The sequence below is a fragment of the Triticum urartu genome, chromosome 3A, assembly GCF_056163025.1.
Source record: "Triticum urartu cultivar PI428250 chromosome 3A, HENAU_Tu73, whole genome shotgun sequence".
In the NCBI taxonomy this organism is placed as follows: domain Eukaryota; kingdom Viridiplantae; phylum Streptophyta; class Magnoliopsida; order Poales; family Poaceae; genus Triticum; species Triticum urartu.
Window position 1 is genome coordinate 735,753,298 of NC_141875.1, and position 18,639 is coordinate 735,771,936.

At 49.7% G+C, this 18,639-nt stretch overlaps 1 protein-coding gene across 1 annotated transcript; it reads right to left on the minus strand.

Annotated features, from left to right (window-relative positions):
* Positions 1 to 1,553: 1,553 nt before the first annotated feature.
* Positions 1,554 to 18,100, minus strand: LOC125525419 (uncharacterized). Its single transcript, XM_087516299.1, is given in 5 exon segments — positions 1,554 to 1,606; positions 14,555 to 14,582; positions 15,379 to 17,682; positions 17,685 to 17,959; positions 17,962 to 18,100. Coding segments are annotated over 5 exon segments (2,799 nt in total).
* Positions 18,101 to 18,639: the final 539 nt, after the last annotated feature.

An 18,639-nucleotide genomic window follows, 5' to 3' on the forward strand; every position in this document is an offset into this window, starting at 1 on the left:
ATTTTTTTGCAGTGCGGATCCTGGCACTCCTACGTGCTGTCGAGATGGGATAAACCTTCCGTTTCCACGTCCGCTTTGGCTTAAGGTGACCATCAGCCTGGTCAGCACAGTCATTCTCTGCCTCTATCGCCTCGGGCTCATCTACATAAAGAGACACCTCAGGAATGGTATCCTCCTCTGTCTCGGGTAGTGCCGGGTCAAGATCGGCACACAAGCCATCAAGAACCCTAACCCCAAGCGCATCTATCTCCGAGTCGTTCATAGGTTTAATAGCAGCAAAGTGACGGATCATATCTACCGCACGATCAGCTTCCAAATCAAGAATGTCATTAACCGACCTAGAGACCTCAATATCATTTTTACCAAGCGAAACTCCTATTTGATTTGCATTATGAATAATTTCAACATCAGTAAAATGCAAAATGGAATTCGATTGATTAACCGACATACCAGTGGAGGTATCGACATCGCGCAGCTTGGTAGCTCTCAAAGCACACCTCAGCTGCATGTCATCAACGTCCGGCTGCTCCTGCAGCCTCCCGCTGACCCGCCTCCCCTGGGAGACCGGGTCCAGGATACCGCCAAAGGCGGTGACCTCCTCGCGTGAAGCTCTGCTAGGGGAAAGGCCTCCTGCCCATCCCCCAACAGCGGCACCCCGGGCCTTAGCCAGCGGAGCGGGAGAGCAACATGGAGACGACTCCCGCTGCCTATCCACGGGCGAGCCGCCGGTAGCAGGAGCCGGGGAGACCCACGCACGGTGCCCCGGAGAGGAAACCGGGGAGACAGGCGCGCCACCTGACCCGCCCGCGTGAAGGACGCCGCCGCTCTCTTCCGTTGTGCCACGCGGTGTGCAAGCAGTGGCACGCTCTCATCACCGAACCCTCTTTCCTCCGGCACCGCTGGCCAGCGGATGCCTCCTGCGCCTTGGTTGGCCTCTTTATCCAGGAAAGTCGAACCTGGGAAGAAGTGCAGCATAGAAGACGGCCTTATATTTTCTGGGAGCATTGCTTTGTCCCGGCGCCACGGTCGCCTTTGGGCCCGGGCCGCCGCACTCTCAGCTCCTTCGTGTCCAATGCCCGTGCTAGCCTCTTTGACCATGCAGTGCCGCTCGTCTCGCGCCATGGCCTCGTCGTCGTGCTTCTTCCAGTGCATGACACCCATGGAGACCGGGACAACTCCATCCACCAGTTGGCGGTATGCAACTTCCTGGTCGGCAGTTGTGACATGCTCCCTCCTCTAAAAGTCGGCTCGACCTTTAGTGCTTGCAACTCGAATGGCTATGCTATTCTAACTGGCACGGACTGTCCCTCCAAATATGAGTTGTCGCCACCCCCGACCAATTCGACTTTCTTCAAAGTGGCGATCATCAGCTGCGAAAAAAATGAATATAAGTATAATCTTCATGTGTTCTTGTCCGACAATGTAACCTGGAGCGTGCACACTCGTTGCTTCGGCAGTGATGCGCAATCTCTCAGCTACGGGCAGTTTACCGATGCCGTTGTGTGCCATGGCATGGTACACTAGGTATATCGTCATTATGTAGAACTGTACTGTTACATCATTAATCTGAACTCACAAACAGGATACATCTCCTGGACGAACCTCCCTGTTAGAAATATAATTGGGTTTAAGTTAGAGATAAGGAGATAGAGATAGAATTAGTTTAAACCACATGTAACTTGTCTTGTACTCCAAGTCTCTAACCCACCATGTACTATATATAATTCCCCACGAGGGTTTGATCAATACAACACAATATTCTAGGCATCCTACAATTTCTACATGGTATCAGAGCGGTTAGTCTCACGATGCCGATCCTAAGTTCCTCTACCACTTCCGCAGCGCACCGCCTCTGGGGAGATTAATCTTCTCTCCCCGGGGGCGTGGCATCCGATCTGATCAAAGATTAGATTGGTTCTTTAGATTAGTTTAGAATCAATTCTTCAAATTTCAAATTTCTAGTAGTGTGATAGATCAAATTATATTAGGTTGATTTCTTTCTGTGTGCCAAATAAATTCTTATTAGATTGACCCCAACTAGTGAAGAAAATCCAGCAGATCGATGCGGCGGCTGCACCGCCAACCTACCTCGACTCGGACGATGCATCGCCAAGCTGTACAAGCAACCATGAGCCGTTCGACCGCCCGAGTCTTCCTCGATCCGATACTGCGAGCGTCGTCGAGCAGGCCAGAATCACGTAGCTTCTTGGCGGCTCGATGTGGGTACGATGGTGTGTTTCCAGAGCAGCCACGCACCGAGCCCAGGCGCTGGAGCAGCCGGCTTCAATCAGGCGACGCCGCGCGCGGCACGGGGCTCCTTTCAGCCCAGTCGCACGTCGACTTCGATCAGCCAGGCAACAACAGCGTGCAACCCATCCACCACTAGACGTGGACCAAAGAAGATCAGGAGATTTCATGTTTGCATGCAGGTTATTTCATCGATACTCGACGCCGCTCTATGACGCACGCACGCTCTATGACGGCGAGCTCAAATGAGTGACACACGGGGCGACGCTCACATGAGTGACACACAGGGCGATGCGCTGGGCGGCGCGCCCGACGAGAGATGGCGCGTACTCTAAGCCGCCGATCTGCAGATGTGTTCGCTCACGTTCTATGACGGCGAGCTGATTCTCCGGCGAGATGCTCTCTGAGGGAGTCCTGGATTAGGGGGTGTTCGGATAGCCGGACTATACCTTCAGCCGGACTCCTGGACTATGAAGATACAAGATTGAAGACTTCGTCCCGTGTCCGGATGGGACTTTCCTTGGCGTGGAAGGCAAGCTTGGCGATGCGGATATTCAAGATCTCCTACCGTTGTAACCGACTCTATGTAACCCTAACCCTATCCGATGTCTATATAAACCGGAGGGTTGTAGTCCGTAGGACAGAATCAACTCCATACACAACAATCATACCATAGGCTAGCTTCTAGGGTTTAGCCTCCTTGATCTCGTGGTAGATCTACTCTTGTACTACCCATATCATCAATATTAATCAAGCAGGACGTAGGGTTTTACCTCCATCAAGAGGGCCCGAACCTGGGTAAAACATCGTGTTCCCTGCCTCCTGTTACCATCCGGCCTAGACGCACAGTTCGGGACCCCCTACCCGAGATCCGCCGGTTTTGACACCGACATTGGTGCTTTCATTGAGAGTTCCTCTGTGCCGTCGTAATCAGGAAGGATGCCTTCTCCCGTCTTCAAAGACGGCGCCCTTGCTAAGGGAGCCTTGGCTGTTGGCCAAACCCTCCGGCTAGGTGGTTTCCTCATGACCGCCTGTTCGGCTGTTGCGCCAACGGTGACCTCTCGGGTCATCAAAAGCAATCTACACGTCAGCTCGAAGCTCGTCGAGCAGTTAGATCCAATGGAGCTCTCTTCCGTAAACGAGCTCTTGGATCGCATCGCCGCCCTGGGGGTCGCCACGGATTACGACCAGGTTGGGCTTAAACCCGATCTAAGAGAAATTAACTCTCCCCAAGTCACCCACCATGTTGCCGTGGTAGAGGCGTGGTGCGGCGACCCTTCATCTATTTTAAGGACTAGTTACGTCCGAATTCCCGATCCCTCCAAGCCGGATACCAGCGGAGGGGAGGATGTAACTCAAGACCTGAGCTTAGAATCAGGCAACGGGCCGAATTCGTTGGATAACGTCCAGGAATCCGAACTTCAGAATTCGGAAACTCTTCGGCCTCCGAATCTCGGATTGGGTGAGGTTTCAGATTCAACGACACCCACCCACCCGAACATAAGCGATCTCTCCCAAGTCAGGAAGAGGCCCGACGAAACAGTACATCATTACTGGGCCAGATTCCTCCTGGTTATGAACAGGATAAAAGATTACCGCGAGGGAGACGCGATATCAATTTTCTGCAGTAATTGCACGGACGAGGGAATCCTTAACGCCGTAAGTCGTCGTGATATTACACGCTTCGCTGACTTGGCGTCCATAGTACAAAAATACTGTGCGATGGAAAGTGCTGGGAAAACCGAAACGAAATTTTGGGATAATCCGGCCTTGAATAGTAATCCTGTCCGAACTAAGAGGGTGCATCATCATAAGACACCCGGGATAAATAGCAAAAAGCCAAAACCCTTTGCAGGGCATGGAACTGTACTGGAAAGGTGGCTTGATGGACCCTGTAGAATTCATAGTACAGAGGACGCCACACCAACTCACAGCCTTAGAGCATGTTGGATACTCCGGCAGGTAGCCAAAATTGGCGAGGACCTCTTAAATCGGGAGGCCGCAGAAAGCCAGCCCGAGGACACCAGTACCGTTCTCACAGTCTTCGAGACTTTCGCATCAAACAATATGCGAAAAAGAACACTCCGCAACCTCGCCGAAGTCTATCAAGTTGCAACAATAAATCCATGGAGCGACACTGCCATTACTTTCAACGCAAGTGATGAACCTAGATTCCGAACAGCCCGAGCACCAGCCGCATTGGTCCTCAGTCCCATAGTGGACGGCTTTCGCCTTACCAAGGTGCTCATGGATGGAGGCAGCGGACTGAACCTCATTTATGAGGAGACCCTTCAAAAAATGGAAATAGACTGGAACCGCGTCGAGCGAAGCAGCACAACCTTTAGAGGAATAATCCCCAGTCGGGAAGTGCGCTGCACGGGAAAAATCACACTAGATGTGGTGTTCGGCACACCGGATAATTACAGGTCCGAAGAAGTCACGTTTCAGGTGGCCCCATTTAAAAGCGGACATCACGCCTTACTAGGGCGGGAAGTATTCACAATCTTCCAAGCAATACCCCATTACGGGTACATGAAGCTCAAGATGCCCGGGCCGAATGAAATTATCACTCTAGCTAGTGATCCGGACATAGCACTCCGCGCCGAAAACAAAACGGCCGCATTAGCCCTTGAGGCACTATCCGAAGCCTTAGCGGCCGAGGAACTGACGGCGCTGCGCTCCACGGTTAACGGGGATGATGTGATACTCGACAAAAGATCTAAATCCACATCCTTCAAGCCAGCAGACGAAATAATCAAATTCCACGTCCATCCAACGGACCCCAATAAAACAGCTTCCATTAGGGCACGACTGAACCCCGATGTAGACGCCGCACTACGAGAATTCCTACAAGAAAATTGGGACATTTTCGCCTAGCACCCTTCAGACATGCCAGGGATCCCACGCAGGCTGGTCGAACACAGCCTAAATATCCTAAAAGGATTCAAACCGGTCAAACAAGCCCTTCGGCGTTTTTCCGAACCCAAGAGACAGGCTATGGGAGAAGAGCTAGCCAAGCTATTAGAGGTCGGATTCATTAGAGACATAAAACATCCGGACTGGCTAGCAAACCTGGTGATGGTACCAACGAAAGACAAATCCTGGCGCCTGTGTGTCGATTTTAAAGACCTTAACAAGGCTTGCCCGAAGGATCCCTTCCCCCTCCCCCGTATCGATCAAATTATCGATGCCACCGCAGGACACGACTCGTTGTGTTTCCTCGGCGCATACTCCGGTTACCATCAAATCAAGATGGCAGAATCAGACCAAGCTGCAACAGCATTCATCACACCATACGGCCCATTCTGCTTCAACACAATGCCCTTCGGGCTAAAAAACGCCGGCGCAACATATCAGCGCATGATCCAGACATGTCTGGCAAAACAGTGGAGGCATACGTGGATGATGTGGTCATCAAATCAAGACATGTCGAATCTCTAGTAGACGACTTGAGGCTCACATTCGATAACCTCCGAAAATACGACATCAAGCTCAACCCGGAAAAATGCGTCTTCGGCGTTCCAGCCGGAAAGCTCTTGGGCTTCATTGTATCCGGTAGAGGAATTGAAGCAAATCCAGCCAAGATCCGAGCTTTGTCACAATTGGATATCCCAAAGGACCTCAAACAAATACAAAAATTAACCGGATGCGTGGCGGCTCTAAGCCGCTTCATCTCCCGCTTGGGAGAAAAGGCACTGCCCCTTTATCGCCTACTCCGGCGCACCGAACACTTCGAGTGGACGGATGCCGCCACGGCCGGACTCGATGAAATAAAAGCCATATTGGAAACAAACCCAGTCCTGGCCGCGCCTAACACGGCGAACCAATGCTATTGTACATTGCAGCAACACATCAAGTTGTCAGCGCAGTGCTCGTTGTCGAGCGGGAAACGGACGAACACAAATTCCCCCTTCAAAGGCCGGTCTACTACGTGTCCACTGTCCTCACTCCATGCAAATCACGGTACCCGCATTATCAAAAAATTGCATACGCGATATTCATGGCATCCCAAAAGCTACGACACTACTTTCAAGAGTGCTCCATAACAGTAGCCTCGGAAGTACCACTTAACGATATTATCAACAACCGCGATGCAACGGGCCGGATCGCAAAATGGGCCATCGAGCTCCTCCCGTTCGATATAACCTATAAGCCACGGCGAGCTATCAAATCGCAAGTTTTGGCCGACTTCGTCGTAGAATGGACGGAGGCCGAACTCCCTAAAGAGTACGGCACATACTCAAACTGGATCATGCATTTCAACGGCTCCAAAATGTTGGCCGGACTGGAGGCTGGCATCGTTTTGATGTCCCCAACAGAGACACAGTCCAGTATGTACTCCAAATTATGTACATGGACTCCAACAACGCAGCCGAATACAAGGCCCTTCTACATGGCCTCCGGATGGCAGTATCCATGGGCAGTCAACGCCTAGAGGTACGCGGGGATTCGAACCTCGCGATATCCCAAATAAATGGCGACTTCGACGCCAAGGACCCAAAAATGGCAGCTTACCGCAACGCCATCCTAAAAATGTCAGCTCGGTTCGAAGGGCTGGAGTTTCACCATATAGCCCGAGAAAACAATCAAGCAGCGGACGTCCTGGCACGCATCGGAGCAAAACGCGATGCAGTCCCCCCCCCCCCCAACATCTTTTTAGAAAGATTGTTCAAGCCATCCGTAGCATGGGAGGGGGAACCCGCAAATAACAGCCCGGACCCAGCCGCACCACCTAATGCCGAACAATCTAACACAATTGGAGGTTCTGCCAATGAAATTACACCTTTAGCCCACGTAATAATGGCGATCATCGCCCCGTGGACAGAACCATTCCTAGCCTACCTTACTAGGCAGGAACTCCCGGAGGACCAAAACGAGGCCCGCTGCATCGTGCGGCGATCTAAAGCCTACAGAGTCCATGAGGGAGAGCTTTATAAGAAAAGCACTACCGGAGTCCTTCAAAGGTGCATCTCCGAAGAGGAAGGGCGGAACCTTCTGGCTGAAATTCATGCCGGACTCGGTGGTCACCATGCCGCTGCTCAGTCCCTTGTTAGCAAGGCTTTCCGTACAGGCTTTTATTGGCCGACGTCCCGGGCAGACGCTCAGGACTTAGTCCAACGATGCGCTGGTTGCCAACTTTTTGCCAACCAAAGCCATATGCCACCCACCGCACTCCAAACTATACCAATCACCTGGCCTTTTGCGGTCTGGGGGCTTGACATGGTCGGACCTCTTAAAGGCGGGACCGATAGAAAGAAATACTTACTGGTCATGGTGGATAAATTCACCAAATGGATAGAAGCCAAGCCTGTTAAAACGGCCGAATCCGGACCTGTGATAGACTTCATATCCGGTGTTGTACACCGTTATGGCGTCCCCCACAACATCATAACTGATACCGGCACGAACTTTACCGCAGACGAGGTAAAACTCTGGTGCAAAAACATAGGCATCAAGCTCGATTATGCTTCCGTCTATCACCCACAAACCAACGGCCAGGTCGAACGTGCAAACGGTCTTATTATGAGCGGCATCAAACCCAGATTAGTGCGGTCCCTTAAGGAATCTAATACGCACTGGGTAGAGGAGCTCGACTCCGTACTCTGGGGACTGCGGACCACGCCAAATCGCACCACCGGATACACACCATTTTTTATGGTGTACGGCGCAGAGGCAGTTCTGCCCTGCGATATAATTCATGACTCACCTAGAGTGCGCATGTACGAAGAAAGAGAAGTCGAGCTCGATCGGCAGGACAACTTGGACGCCTTGGAGGAGGAGCGTGACGTGGCAAAAGCCCGTTCCGCATTTTATCAACAGCAGGCACGAGGATATCAAAGCAGAGAAGTACGGGCCAAAAACTACAATGTTGGCAAACTCGTTCTACGCCTGCCGGATAAGAAAAAGGACAAAGTCAAGCCCAAGTGGGAAGGTCCATTTATAATCGACCAAGTCCTGACTGGCGAGGCGTACCGCCTGCGAGATGCGTCGGATAACCGACTCGAGCCGAACCCGTGGAACGCCACCCGTCTCCGAAGATTCTACGCCTAGCGCCGAACTCTGTGTTCGTCTCCTTCCTCTGTCCATTTTTTGTATTTTTCTGTCTTACATTTCTCTCTTTCCCCTATTTTCTTTTACAGCCCTTAAAGGCTTATCTAGTGCCGCGCCACTCGCGCTCATTAAACCCGGGGGCTTCTTTAACAGAAGCTTATTTATACGGGCTTCATGCCCAACGCATGCGTCAAACTTCCGCATGTACCTTTTTTCACCATTATATGCATCGATATGACTTAAGTTTTGGCCAAGCTGGGTTGCCTGGCTCCTGTGCTTACCCCTACGTTCCCGATTGTTCGGCTAGGAGGTAAAGGGAGCACCTCTGCGATTGTTACTGCCGGGTCAGCCGGATGTGTACCTCAGACTGGGTGAAGCCGAAAGCTAGCATTCTTAAGGGAATATTCGGTCGGTGAGACAAAAGACGATCTTTTTACCCATTTTATGCGCCCCCAGATGCCTTTTTCTGCGTCCTTTTACGCAGTCCGGACATGCACTTTAGGGCATGCCTCCCAGCGAAAGGAACCCCTAACGGAACTATTCTCTCTGGAAGATGTTTCTTACTAACCATGTAATATAACATAACTAGTTGGGCACTTGTCTGATAAAGCACTAATGACCCCTACGCCTGGTCTCCACGCATACCACGGTTCTTATATAACCGCTATGGTATTCGGACACACTCCAGACCGTCAGGTCCCGAGGTTGAAGAGGAAAGGTCGGCAACGACAAACGATCTACAATCCGACTAGAAGGCATTACACATGTCAATTCAAAATTACATAGTCATTCTGACTGATTGTATTCCTCTTCTATACCATCTAACAGGCTGTCTAATTTACAGTCCTGCTGGGAATACTTCGTGGCCAACTCTACTTGGCCGTATACTAAGCTCACAGGGATCTCCTTCCCGTCAGGCCCCACCGGTCCAACCTCGGCCATGTGGTTTGGGTCAGACTTCGTAAAACGGGTCTTCACCATGGCCCAGGCTTCTCGAGCGCCTTGTCGGCAGGCCGATATCTTCCACAAACGGAAGCGCCGCCGAGCTCCCTTCAGCTTCTCCGCAAGCTCTCCAAGGCCCTCGGGCACGGAGTGGGCAGGCCATAAGGCTCGGGCAATGCCTCGCATCGCCTGCCGAACTCGCTCGTGCAGTTGCATGAGTTCGGGAATAAGGTCACCCGTAGAACCGGGCATCTCCTTTGCAGGACGACCTATGAGCACACCTACAGACATTACTCTGTTAGTCGACTTCCTCGCCGAACTCTTTTTTTTCAAAGTTCGTTCAAGCACTTACTAAAAATGCCGCGTCGAAGCCGCTGATTCTCCTTCGAGGAGTCCAAAAGCTGGCCACGAACATCTTTAAGTTCAACATCCAGCTTGGTGTTGGCATCCTGAAGATCATTCCTCTCTCGCCTCACCCTCGTCAACATACTCTCACCGGCCTTTAGCTGGCGTAAGAGTTGTTGCTTGTCCGGATCGAGTCCGGCGCCATCTGCAATCTGGTCTGTCAGATTTACACCCACACCGCACAATACTAATCTTTCGGAGTGTATTTTACCTAAGGGGGTCCCTTTGGGTTCCCCTGCTGCGGCTAGTGCGGCCTCTAGTTGGGCCTTGCACTTTTCCAGCTCCTGGGACAGTACAGTATTCTTATTTGTAAGAACCTGCATATTAAATGATCCTTAAATCAGTTGCTCTAACTGTTTCAAGTCTCGGGGGCTACTGGCATATATATATAATTAACCAAAATTTTCTTACCCGTATGTCTTTCACATACTGCTCCGTGGCTCTGGCTAAACCATTTTGAGCGGCACGAAGGTACGCATCTCCCGAATTAAAGGCATCTAAAGCCTCTTGGGAGAAACAAGCGTCGCGTAGAATTGTCCGGCGACGCCTGTGGTTCATGGCACTCTCCACTTCTGAATTTGTGGCGGACAGCCTGTCCACATCCTCTGTCGGAGGAACGTCCGGTGCGCGCCTTGTACTCACCTCCGCTTCCTGGCTAGACGTTGGAGCCTGACTGGTGGAGGCGCGATTGGCAACCTCTCCGGATGTAGTCCGGCGAGGTCTCTTCGTCCTGAAGATAGCACGGGCGTTAATATGCCCGGATAGAATAACTCCAGGGAAACAGAGGGTGCACTATACCTTTGCGCCGGCATTTCAGTCTGGACTTCATTCCTTTTTGCCCTGCGGGGCTCTGCGGCCCCTCGTTGGCTGGTCGCCGTAGGTTCGTCCTCCTGCCTCGGAAATCTCCCCTGCAAAACACGGTTGACGTCAGAAACACCGAAATACACGAAAGTGGAATCCCTCTCAAGGGAATGAGACTCCGGTTTCCGTCACCTGGGAGGCTGGGATTAACCCTGGGTAATCAGCCATGATGGCTACCAAGGTATTGTCCTTGCTTAGCTGATAAAACACCCCGTCGATAAGCTCCACCGATATGTCCGGATCCTCTTCGAAGTCCGGATCGAGGAACCGTTCTGGGTCCTTGGGCTGTGGAGGGTGGCTGCTTATATTCTTTACCCCCTGTCGCAGTTCCTGCAGTAAAGTCGTTAGACTACCTATCTAACCACGGGAGTATCAAACAAACGGGCAAGCATAATTGTTCACTTACCCAACTTGGGGGATCGTACATACTAAATCCGGCCTGCGGGTTGACGCGGAGGAACTCCTCCTTTTCTCCCTTGTACAGAGAGGATAAGATCTTTTATAGAGCAGCCGCTGAGTCCGGCCCTTTACGACCGTAACGGGTGGCGTCATCCTCCCCGTTGAATTCCCACATTGGGTGGCCTCTATATTGAAGCGGCTGCACCCCCCGCATAATGCATGCGGCCATGACTCCAATCATGGTTAGTCCGGAATGAGCCAACAATCTTATCCGGCCCATCAAGTAAAGGACGTCTCTGTCGCTTTCTCTCTGAGAGCTCCGCGCACGCCAGCTCAAGCGTTTCTTTAATGGAGCACTGTTGAACTCAGGGAGACCGACCCGGATGGGGTCCGGTAGCGGGACGTCATCTATATAAAACCATTCCGAGGTCCAGTCCTCGGATGCTTCCTTTGGGGTTCCGGATAGGTATCCGGTCCCAGCGATGCGCCATATTTCGGCTCCGCCCACTTGGTATATGGACCCCTTTTGAGAACGGGGTACCAGGCAGAATAACCTCTTCCACAGCGCGAAATGAGCCTCAACGCCTAAAAATAGCTCGCAAAGGGCGACGAAACCCGCAATATGCAGTACGGAGGCGGGCGTGAGATTGTGCAGCTGGAGGCCGTAGAACTCCAAAAGCCAACGGAGGAATGGATGAATTGGAAATCCCAGTCCCCTTATTAGATAGGGGACGAGGCACACCCGCTCTCCTTTAGAGGGATTGGGGGTGCTCTCTGCTTGCTCTCCACCGTTATAGGTGGCGAGTCCGGCTCGGACCGGGGCCATATAGGCCTGAGGGAGAAATCCCTTGGCCTGAAGCGACACTAGCTCGCTGTGCGGGATGGAGCACCTCTCCCAGTCTCCAGGTTTAGGGCTGCAAGGGCGAGAGGAGGAGCTGGGACGGCTGGCTATGTTGGAATGGACCTTTGCTGGAAGCGCTCTGATGATAACTCGCGGAAAGGAGAGGATGTGGTTTGGGCCTAAATCCCCATCCCGTTAAATAGGCGGCTCGTTTATACGGCTAGGGGTGTGGGTGTAAAAAACGCCCTGGCTTTTCGCATTCATTTGACACGTGGAAGACGGCCATTATTGGGCGTGGAAGCCGAGGAGCACTACATTACAAAAATCGGACATTATCCCTACAGGTACACAAGATTTGGAGAAGAACCCGCCTTGCAATGCCGAACAATCTGCGCGCCGGACTCGTCATCATTGAAGCCTGGTTCGGGGGCTACTGAGGGAGTCCTGGATTAGGGGGTGTTCGGATAGCCGGACTATACCTTCAGCCGGACTCCTGGACTATGAAGATACAAGATTGAAGACTTCGTCCCGTGTCCGGATGGGACTTTCCTTGGCGTGGAAGGCAAGCTTGGCGATGCGGATATTCAAGATCTCCTACTGTTGTAACCGACTCTATGTAACCCTAACCCTATCCGGTGCCTATATAAACCAGAGGGTTGTAGTCCGTAGGACAGAATCAACTCCATACACAACAATCATACCATAGGCTAGCTTCTAGGGTTTAGCCTCCTTGATCTCGTGGTAGATCTACTCTTGTACTACCCATATCATCAATATTAATCAAGCAGGACGTAGGGTTTTACCTCCATCAAGAGGGCCCGAACCTGGGTAAAACATCATGTTCCCTGCCTCCTGTTACCATCCGGTCTAGACGCACAATTCGGGACCCCCTACCCGAGATCCGCCGGTTTTGACACCGACGCTCTCCGTCTCATCCTGGTTGATGACCGCGGAGTCACGGTGGATGCACGATTTCTCCGCGCAGGGGAGTACATAAACATTGGCAACATCATGTTGCTGCCATGCCATTTTGCGAGGATTCGGGAGCGATTTCCGGTGACGTGCGCGTCCCCAGCGGGCGCTACGCATGGCACGTCTCGAGGTGCGGTTTTACCATATGCAAAAACTACATCTAAATTCATTTCAAATTTGTAAGTTCTAGAGCTCTTTTACTGTATCCATAAATTTACTATATAGGACGTTCATTTCTCTCAATCTAACGGTTAGATTTTATCCGTACTCCGAAACAGCAATCAGGGAGTACCGCTAACCAATGCCAGGGAGTACCATCGTTTTAGGGGTAAAATCGGGAAGGGGTCTCCTAATTTTTTTCCGTAAAGGGGTAAATGCCGATGGTGATGAGAATACAGTTAACTAACAACGAGCTTCGCCGACAATGGTACCCTATTAGACTCATAGTCCAGCGTGTAGAAGCCATGGCGGAGCTGGACTGCCGGCCAGCTGATGCAGTCACGTGCCGGTGCCGAAAACCAATCGAGCTGTTGCTCTCTGGCCAAAACTCAAAACTGAATCAATCCAGCCGCGTCTAAATTGAACCAGTACTCGGCACTGCAATACTACTTCATGCCGACGGGATTGAGAGGAACAATAATTTGAGTGATTATAAGGCCCATTGATTTACAGAAGTACAAGAAACAACAGGAAGAAAGGATCTATTTGAGTTGCAGGCATCAATCGGCCTTGTATGTGCGTGTGGTGCGATATGCGATGTGTTTGACCCTACTGCATTCAGTTCGTAGCCTAGAACGTATGTAGCTGTGCGGCTGCACCGGCAGATTAGGCATGCCCAGCGCGGCGGCATGCGTGCACAGCCCCATCCTTGAAGTAGATGCGATGATGGGTGACCGCCGGCCGGCACTTCATCCGTGCCGGCGGCGGAAGGCGTCATTAGGTTAAATAAAACTGTCCACTAATAAAAACAATAAAAAGTCTATAATACCGTTCTGCATCAAAGGTTAGATTTCATTGGTACTCCATCCACCTTCTATGAGTACCGGGGTACGGTAAAAACTCCCAAGTTCTAAAGTACCAATATATGTAGACTCTCTTGAATTTTCACTTGGAATTTTGGTTAATGTACGGAAGATCTGTTTTACCTTTTCTGTATATTTTGGAGGCCTTTTTTTAGGTTATACGTAGGATATTTTTTGTGTTTTATTTAAGATGATGATGTTGCTTCCCTGGTTGGATTATCAGATTCAGCTCAGCCACCGATTTACCTAGAGGAAATCACGTCCTTGTGGACAAAATTAAGGAAAAAGACACGGAGAGTTTAAGCGGCGTACGCACGTTGGATTTGTATTGGGCATTGAGTCGGAACCCAAATTAATAAAATAAAATAAAATGTATAGGAGTACGCACTATGTATGTTTTTCGTAATAACCTAACTAATCCCCTGACCAAACCATGGAAGAAGAGGCGATGGCCATGGCAGCACTCTCGATCCCGAATGAGGATGTCCTCCTCGAGATCATCGTCCGCGTTTTTTTTCCGAAAAGGGGGTTTTCCCCAGCCTCTGCGTCAGAAAGATGCATGCGGCTCATATTATTAAAAAATCAGTAACAAAGTCTCCAAGTATCGAGGTGCGAAAATAAACACAAGGCTCGAAAGAGCTGAAACCCTAAGCCACAACCGGCTGGCAAACACAATAGGAGCACTACATGTCTAACCTATTACATGACCGCCATCCAAACCGGTTAAAAATATCCCACACTACTATCTCCCATCGGGTAGACGCAGTAACCAAACGCTCCTTGGCCTCCGTCGGAGTGAGTAGCGACCACATACGGATGAATGCCGTGGCCCTGAAGATAACCTGCAAAAAGTGAATGTTTGTTGATCTGTTAAATACAAAATCATTTCTGCAGTTCCATACTGCCCAAAGTAAAGCACAAACGCCAACACGAATGTGTCTTGCAGTATCGGAATCAACCCCATCAAGCCATGTTCCGAATAACATATTGATAGAGGTGGGCTGATTAATATTAAACGCAATATGAATCGACCACCACAGAATCTTAGCCAACGGACAATCGAGAAAGAGGTGTTTGATATTTTCGTTATGATCGCAAAAGCTACACCTGGATGAGCCCATCCAGTTGCGTTTTGCCAGGTTATCCTTAGTCAAAATGACTTGTTTATGCACAAACCACATAAACACTTTGATGCGTAAGGGGACCTTAACTCTCCAAACGTGGATCGAGGAAGGGAAAATGCTAGAGCTAATGACATCCAGATACATAGACTTAACCGAGAACACACCGTTCTTAGTAAGTTTCCAATACAGCTGATCTGGTTGCTGGGTCAGCCGAACCTCCATTAAACGTCAACAAGGTGTAGCCAAGCCTCCCAACGATTTCCAACAAGCGTCCTCCGAAAACTAATATTGAGGGGAGTGGATTGTAAAACAGATGCAACGTAGGCTTCTCTACGTCGCACAATGTTGTACAAAGTAGGATATTGAAGTGCAAGGGGAGTCTCCCCAAGCCACGTATTCTCCCAAAACCTCGTAGTGGCTCCATTCCCGACAATAAATCTTGACTTGTTGAAAAAAGTTGTTTGACTCTCATCAAACCCTTCCAAAAAGGTGAGTCGGAAGGCCTCACATTTACCTGGGCCAAGGTTTTAGCATAAAGATACTTATTGTGCAAAATCTGTGCCCAAGTAGCTTTCGTCTCAGACGATAGTTTAAAGAGCCACTTGCTAAGGAGACAGATGTTTTTGACTTCCAAATTTTCTATGCCTAGACCCCCTTGGTCCTTCGGCCTACAGATTATATCCCACTTAGCAAGCCTATACTTTCGTTTGAGGTCATCATTCTGCCAAAAGAATCGAGATCGGTAGAAATCTAACCTTTTCCTGACTCCCACCGGAACCTGGAAAAAGGATAAGAGAAACATAGGCATACTGGTAAGGACCGAATTAATCAGAATCAATCCTCCTCCGTATGACATGAGCTTCCCTTTCCAACAGCTCAGTTTCTTTTCAAAGCGATCCTCGATGCATTTCCACTCACTGTTAGTCAGCTTACGATGATGAATGGGTATACCTAAGTACGTAAACGGTAAGGAACCCAATTCACATCCAAACAATTGTTTATATGTGTCCTGGTCCTCCTTTGCTCTTCCAAAGCAAAACAATTCGCTCTTGTGGAAGTTAATTTTGAGGCCAGATAATTGTTCAAATAAGCATAACAGCAGCTTCATGTTTCTTACTTTCGCCAAGTCATGCTCCATAAAGATGATAGTATCATCAGCATACTGAAGAATGGAAATCCCTCCGTCAACTAGATGTGGGACCAGGCCACCTACCTGCCCTGCATCCTTTGCCCGACCTATTAAGATAGTGAGCATATCAGCCACTATGTTGAACAGGATCGGTGACATCGGGTCTCCTTGCCTTAGCCCCTTGTGTGTTTGGAAATAGTGACCTATGTCGTCATTCACTTTAATCCCTACACTCCCTTTTTGCGTAAAGGAATCAATCTGGTTTCTCCAGGCCGGATCAAAACCTTTCATACGCAAAGCTTGTTGAAGGAAAGGCCATTTAACTTTATCATATGCTTTTTCAAAATCCACTTTAAAAACTACGCCATCAAGTTTTTTTGAGTGGATTTCATGGAGCGTTTCATGCAAGACAACAACCCCTTCGAGGATGTTTCGATCAGGCATGAAAGCAGTCTGGGACGGATGAACCACAGAGTGCGCAATCTGCGTAAGTCTGTTTGTCCCGACCTTGGTGAAGATTTTGAAACTCACATTAAGCAGACATATAGGTCTGAACTGCTCAATGCGAACCGCGTCTGTCTTCTCAGGAAGAAGAGTTATCGTTCCAAAATTCAGCTTAAACAACTGTAGCTGTCCCTCAAAAAACTCCTGGAACATGGGCATCAAATCACCCTTAATAAAAGGCCAGCACTTTTTGTAGAACTCCGCCGGAAACCCATCCGGTCCTGGAGCCTTATTATTCTCCATCTGTGCAATAGCTTCAAACACCTCTTTCTCAGAGAAAGGAGCAGTTAGGAGCTCATTCTCGGCATTCTCCAGTTGAGGAACATCCTCAATCCTAGACTCATCTAAGGACACAAAATTCTCTTCCGGGGGACCAAACAACTGCTTATAATAATTGGTAATGTAGACTTTCAGATTGTCTTGACCAACTATCGTCCCTTCGTCTTGTTCTAGCTGGAAAATTCTCTTTTTACGATGCTTCCCATTAGCAATCATATGAAAGAATTGAGTATTGTCCTCTCCTTGTATTATCTTGCGAACCTCAGCTCGCAACGCCCACTTCAATTCCTCCTCGCGAAGAAGCTGTTTAAGTCGCATCTCCGCCTCTATCTTTGTTTCCAACTCACTGGAATCCAAGATAGAAGTTTCAGCTTTAACTTCAAGGTTTTGAATAAGTAGAAGAAGTCTCTCCTTCTCCGCCTTATAAATACCATGCGTGTGCTTAGCCCATCCTCGAAGGAACCTTCGGAGATGACGAATCTTACATTGCCATCGCTCGATAGGCGTCCTTCCTCCTGAGTCTTTAGCCCACTCCCGAGCTATCAACTCAAGGAAACCTTCTCTTTCAAACCAGGCAAGTTCAAACGAGAAAATGTTCTTGTTGCCCACAAAAGTTTGAACTCCTGAATCAACTAGTAACGGTGTATGATCAGAGACACCCCTTGTCAATGCCTGCACGGTTACCAGAGGAAACTTCTGTTCCCATTCGACACTTGCTAGGACATGGTCAAGTTTCTCAAATGTCGGTACCGGTAACGTATTAGCCCAAGTGAATTTCCTACCCGAAAGCTCTATCTCTCTGAGATCCAAACTTTCGATAATAGTGTTGAACATAAACGACCATCGGTCATCAAAATTGTCATTATTCTTCTCCTCCTTCCTACGGATGATGTTGAAATCCCCCCCCCCCCGACTAAGAGGGGGAGTTGTTCGTTACCACAAATACGAACCAGATCCGCCAAAAAATCTGGCTTGAGCTCTGGTTGCGCAGCTCCGTACACCGCCACCAAAGCCCAATCAAACCCATCTGCCTTAGTTCGAACTCGAAACTTGACGGCAAAATCCCCCAAAATGACACTCCGAATTTCCAATGTTTCGCACTTAACCCCAAGTAAAACCCCACCGGATCTTCCTCGAGGGGGGAGGCACTGCCAATCAAAATCTACCCCCCGGACAAAGTGGCAAGAAATTGAGAAGTGAAGTTGCTTCTTCCAGTCTCAGACAATGCAATAAAATCTAACTGATGTTCAAGAGAAGCCTCCGCTAGAAATCTTCTTTTAGCCAAGTCTCTAAGACCTCTGCTATTCCAGAAAATGCCTCTCATAATTCATCATGAAATTTTTTTGCAGTGCGGATCCTGGCACTCCTACGTGCTGCCGAGACGGGATAAACCTTCCGTTTCCACGTCCGCTTTGGCTTAAGGTGACCATCAGCCTGGTCAGCACAGTCATTCTCTGCTTCTATCGCCTCGGGCTCATCTACATAAAGAGACACCTCAGGAATGGTATCCTCCTCTATCTCGGGTAGTGCCGGGTCAAGATCGGCACACAAGCCATCAAGAACCCTAACCCCAAGCGCATCTATCTCCGAGTCGTTCATAGGTTTAATAGCAGCAAAGTGACGGATCATATCTACCGCACGATCAGCTTCCAAATCAAGAATGTCATTAACCGACCTAGAGACCTCAATATCATTTTTACCAAGCGAAACTCCTATTTGATTTGCATTATGAATAATTTCAACATCAGTAAAATGTAAAATGGAATTCGATTGATTAACCGACATACCAGTGGAGGTCTCGACGTCGCGCAGCTTGGCAGCTCTCAAAGCACACCTCAGCTGCATGTCATCAACGTCCGGCTG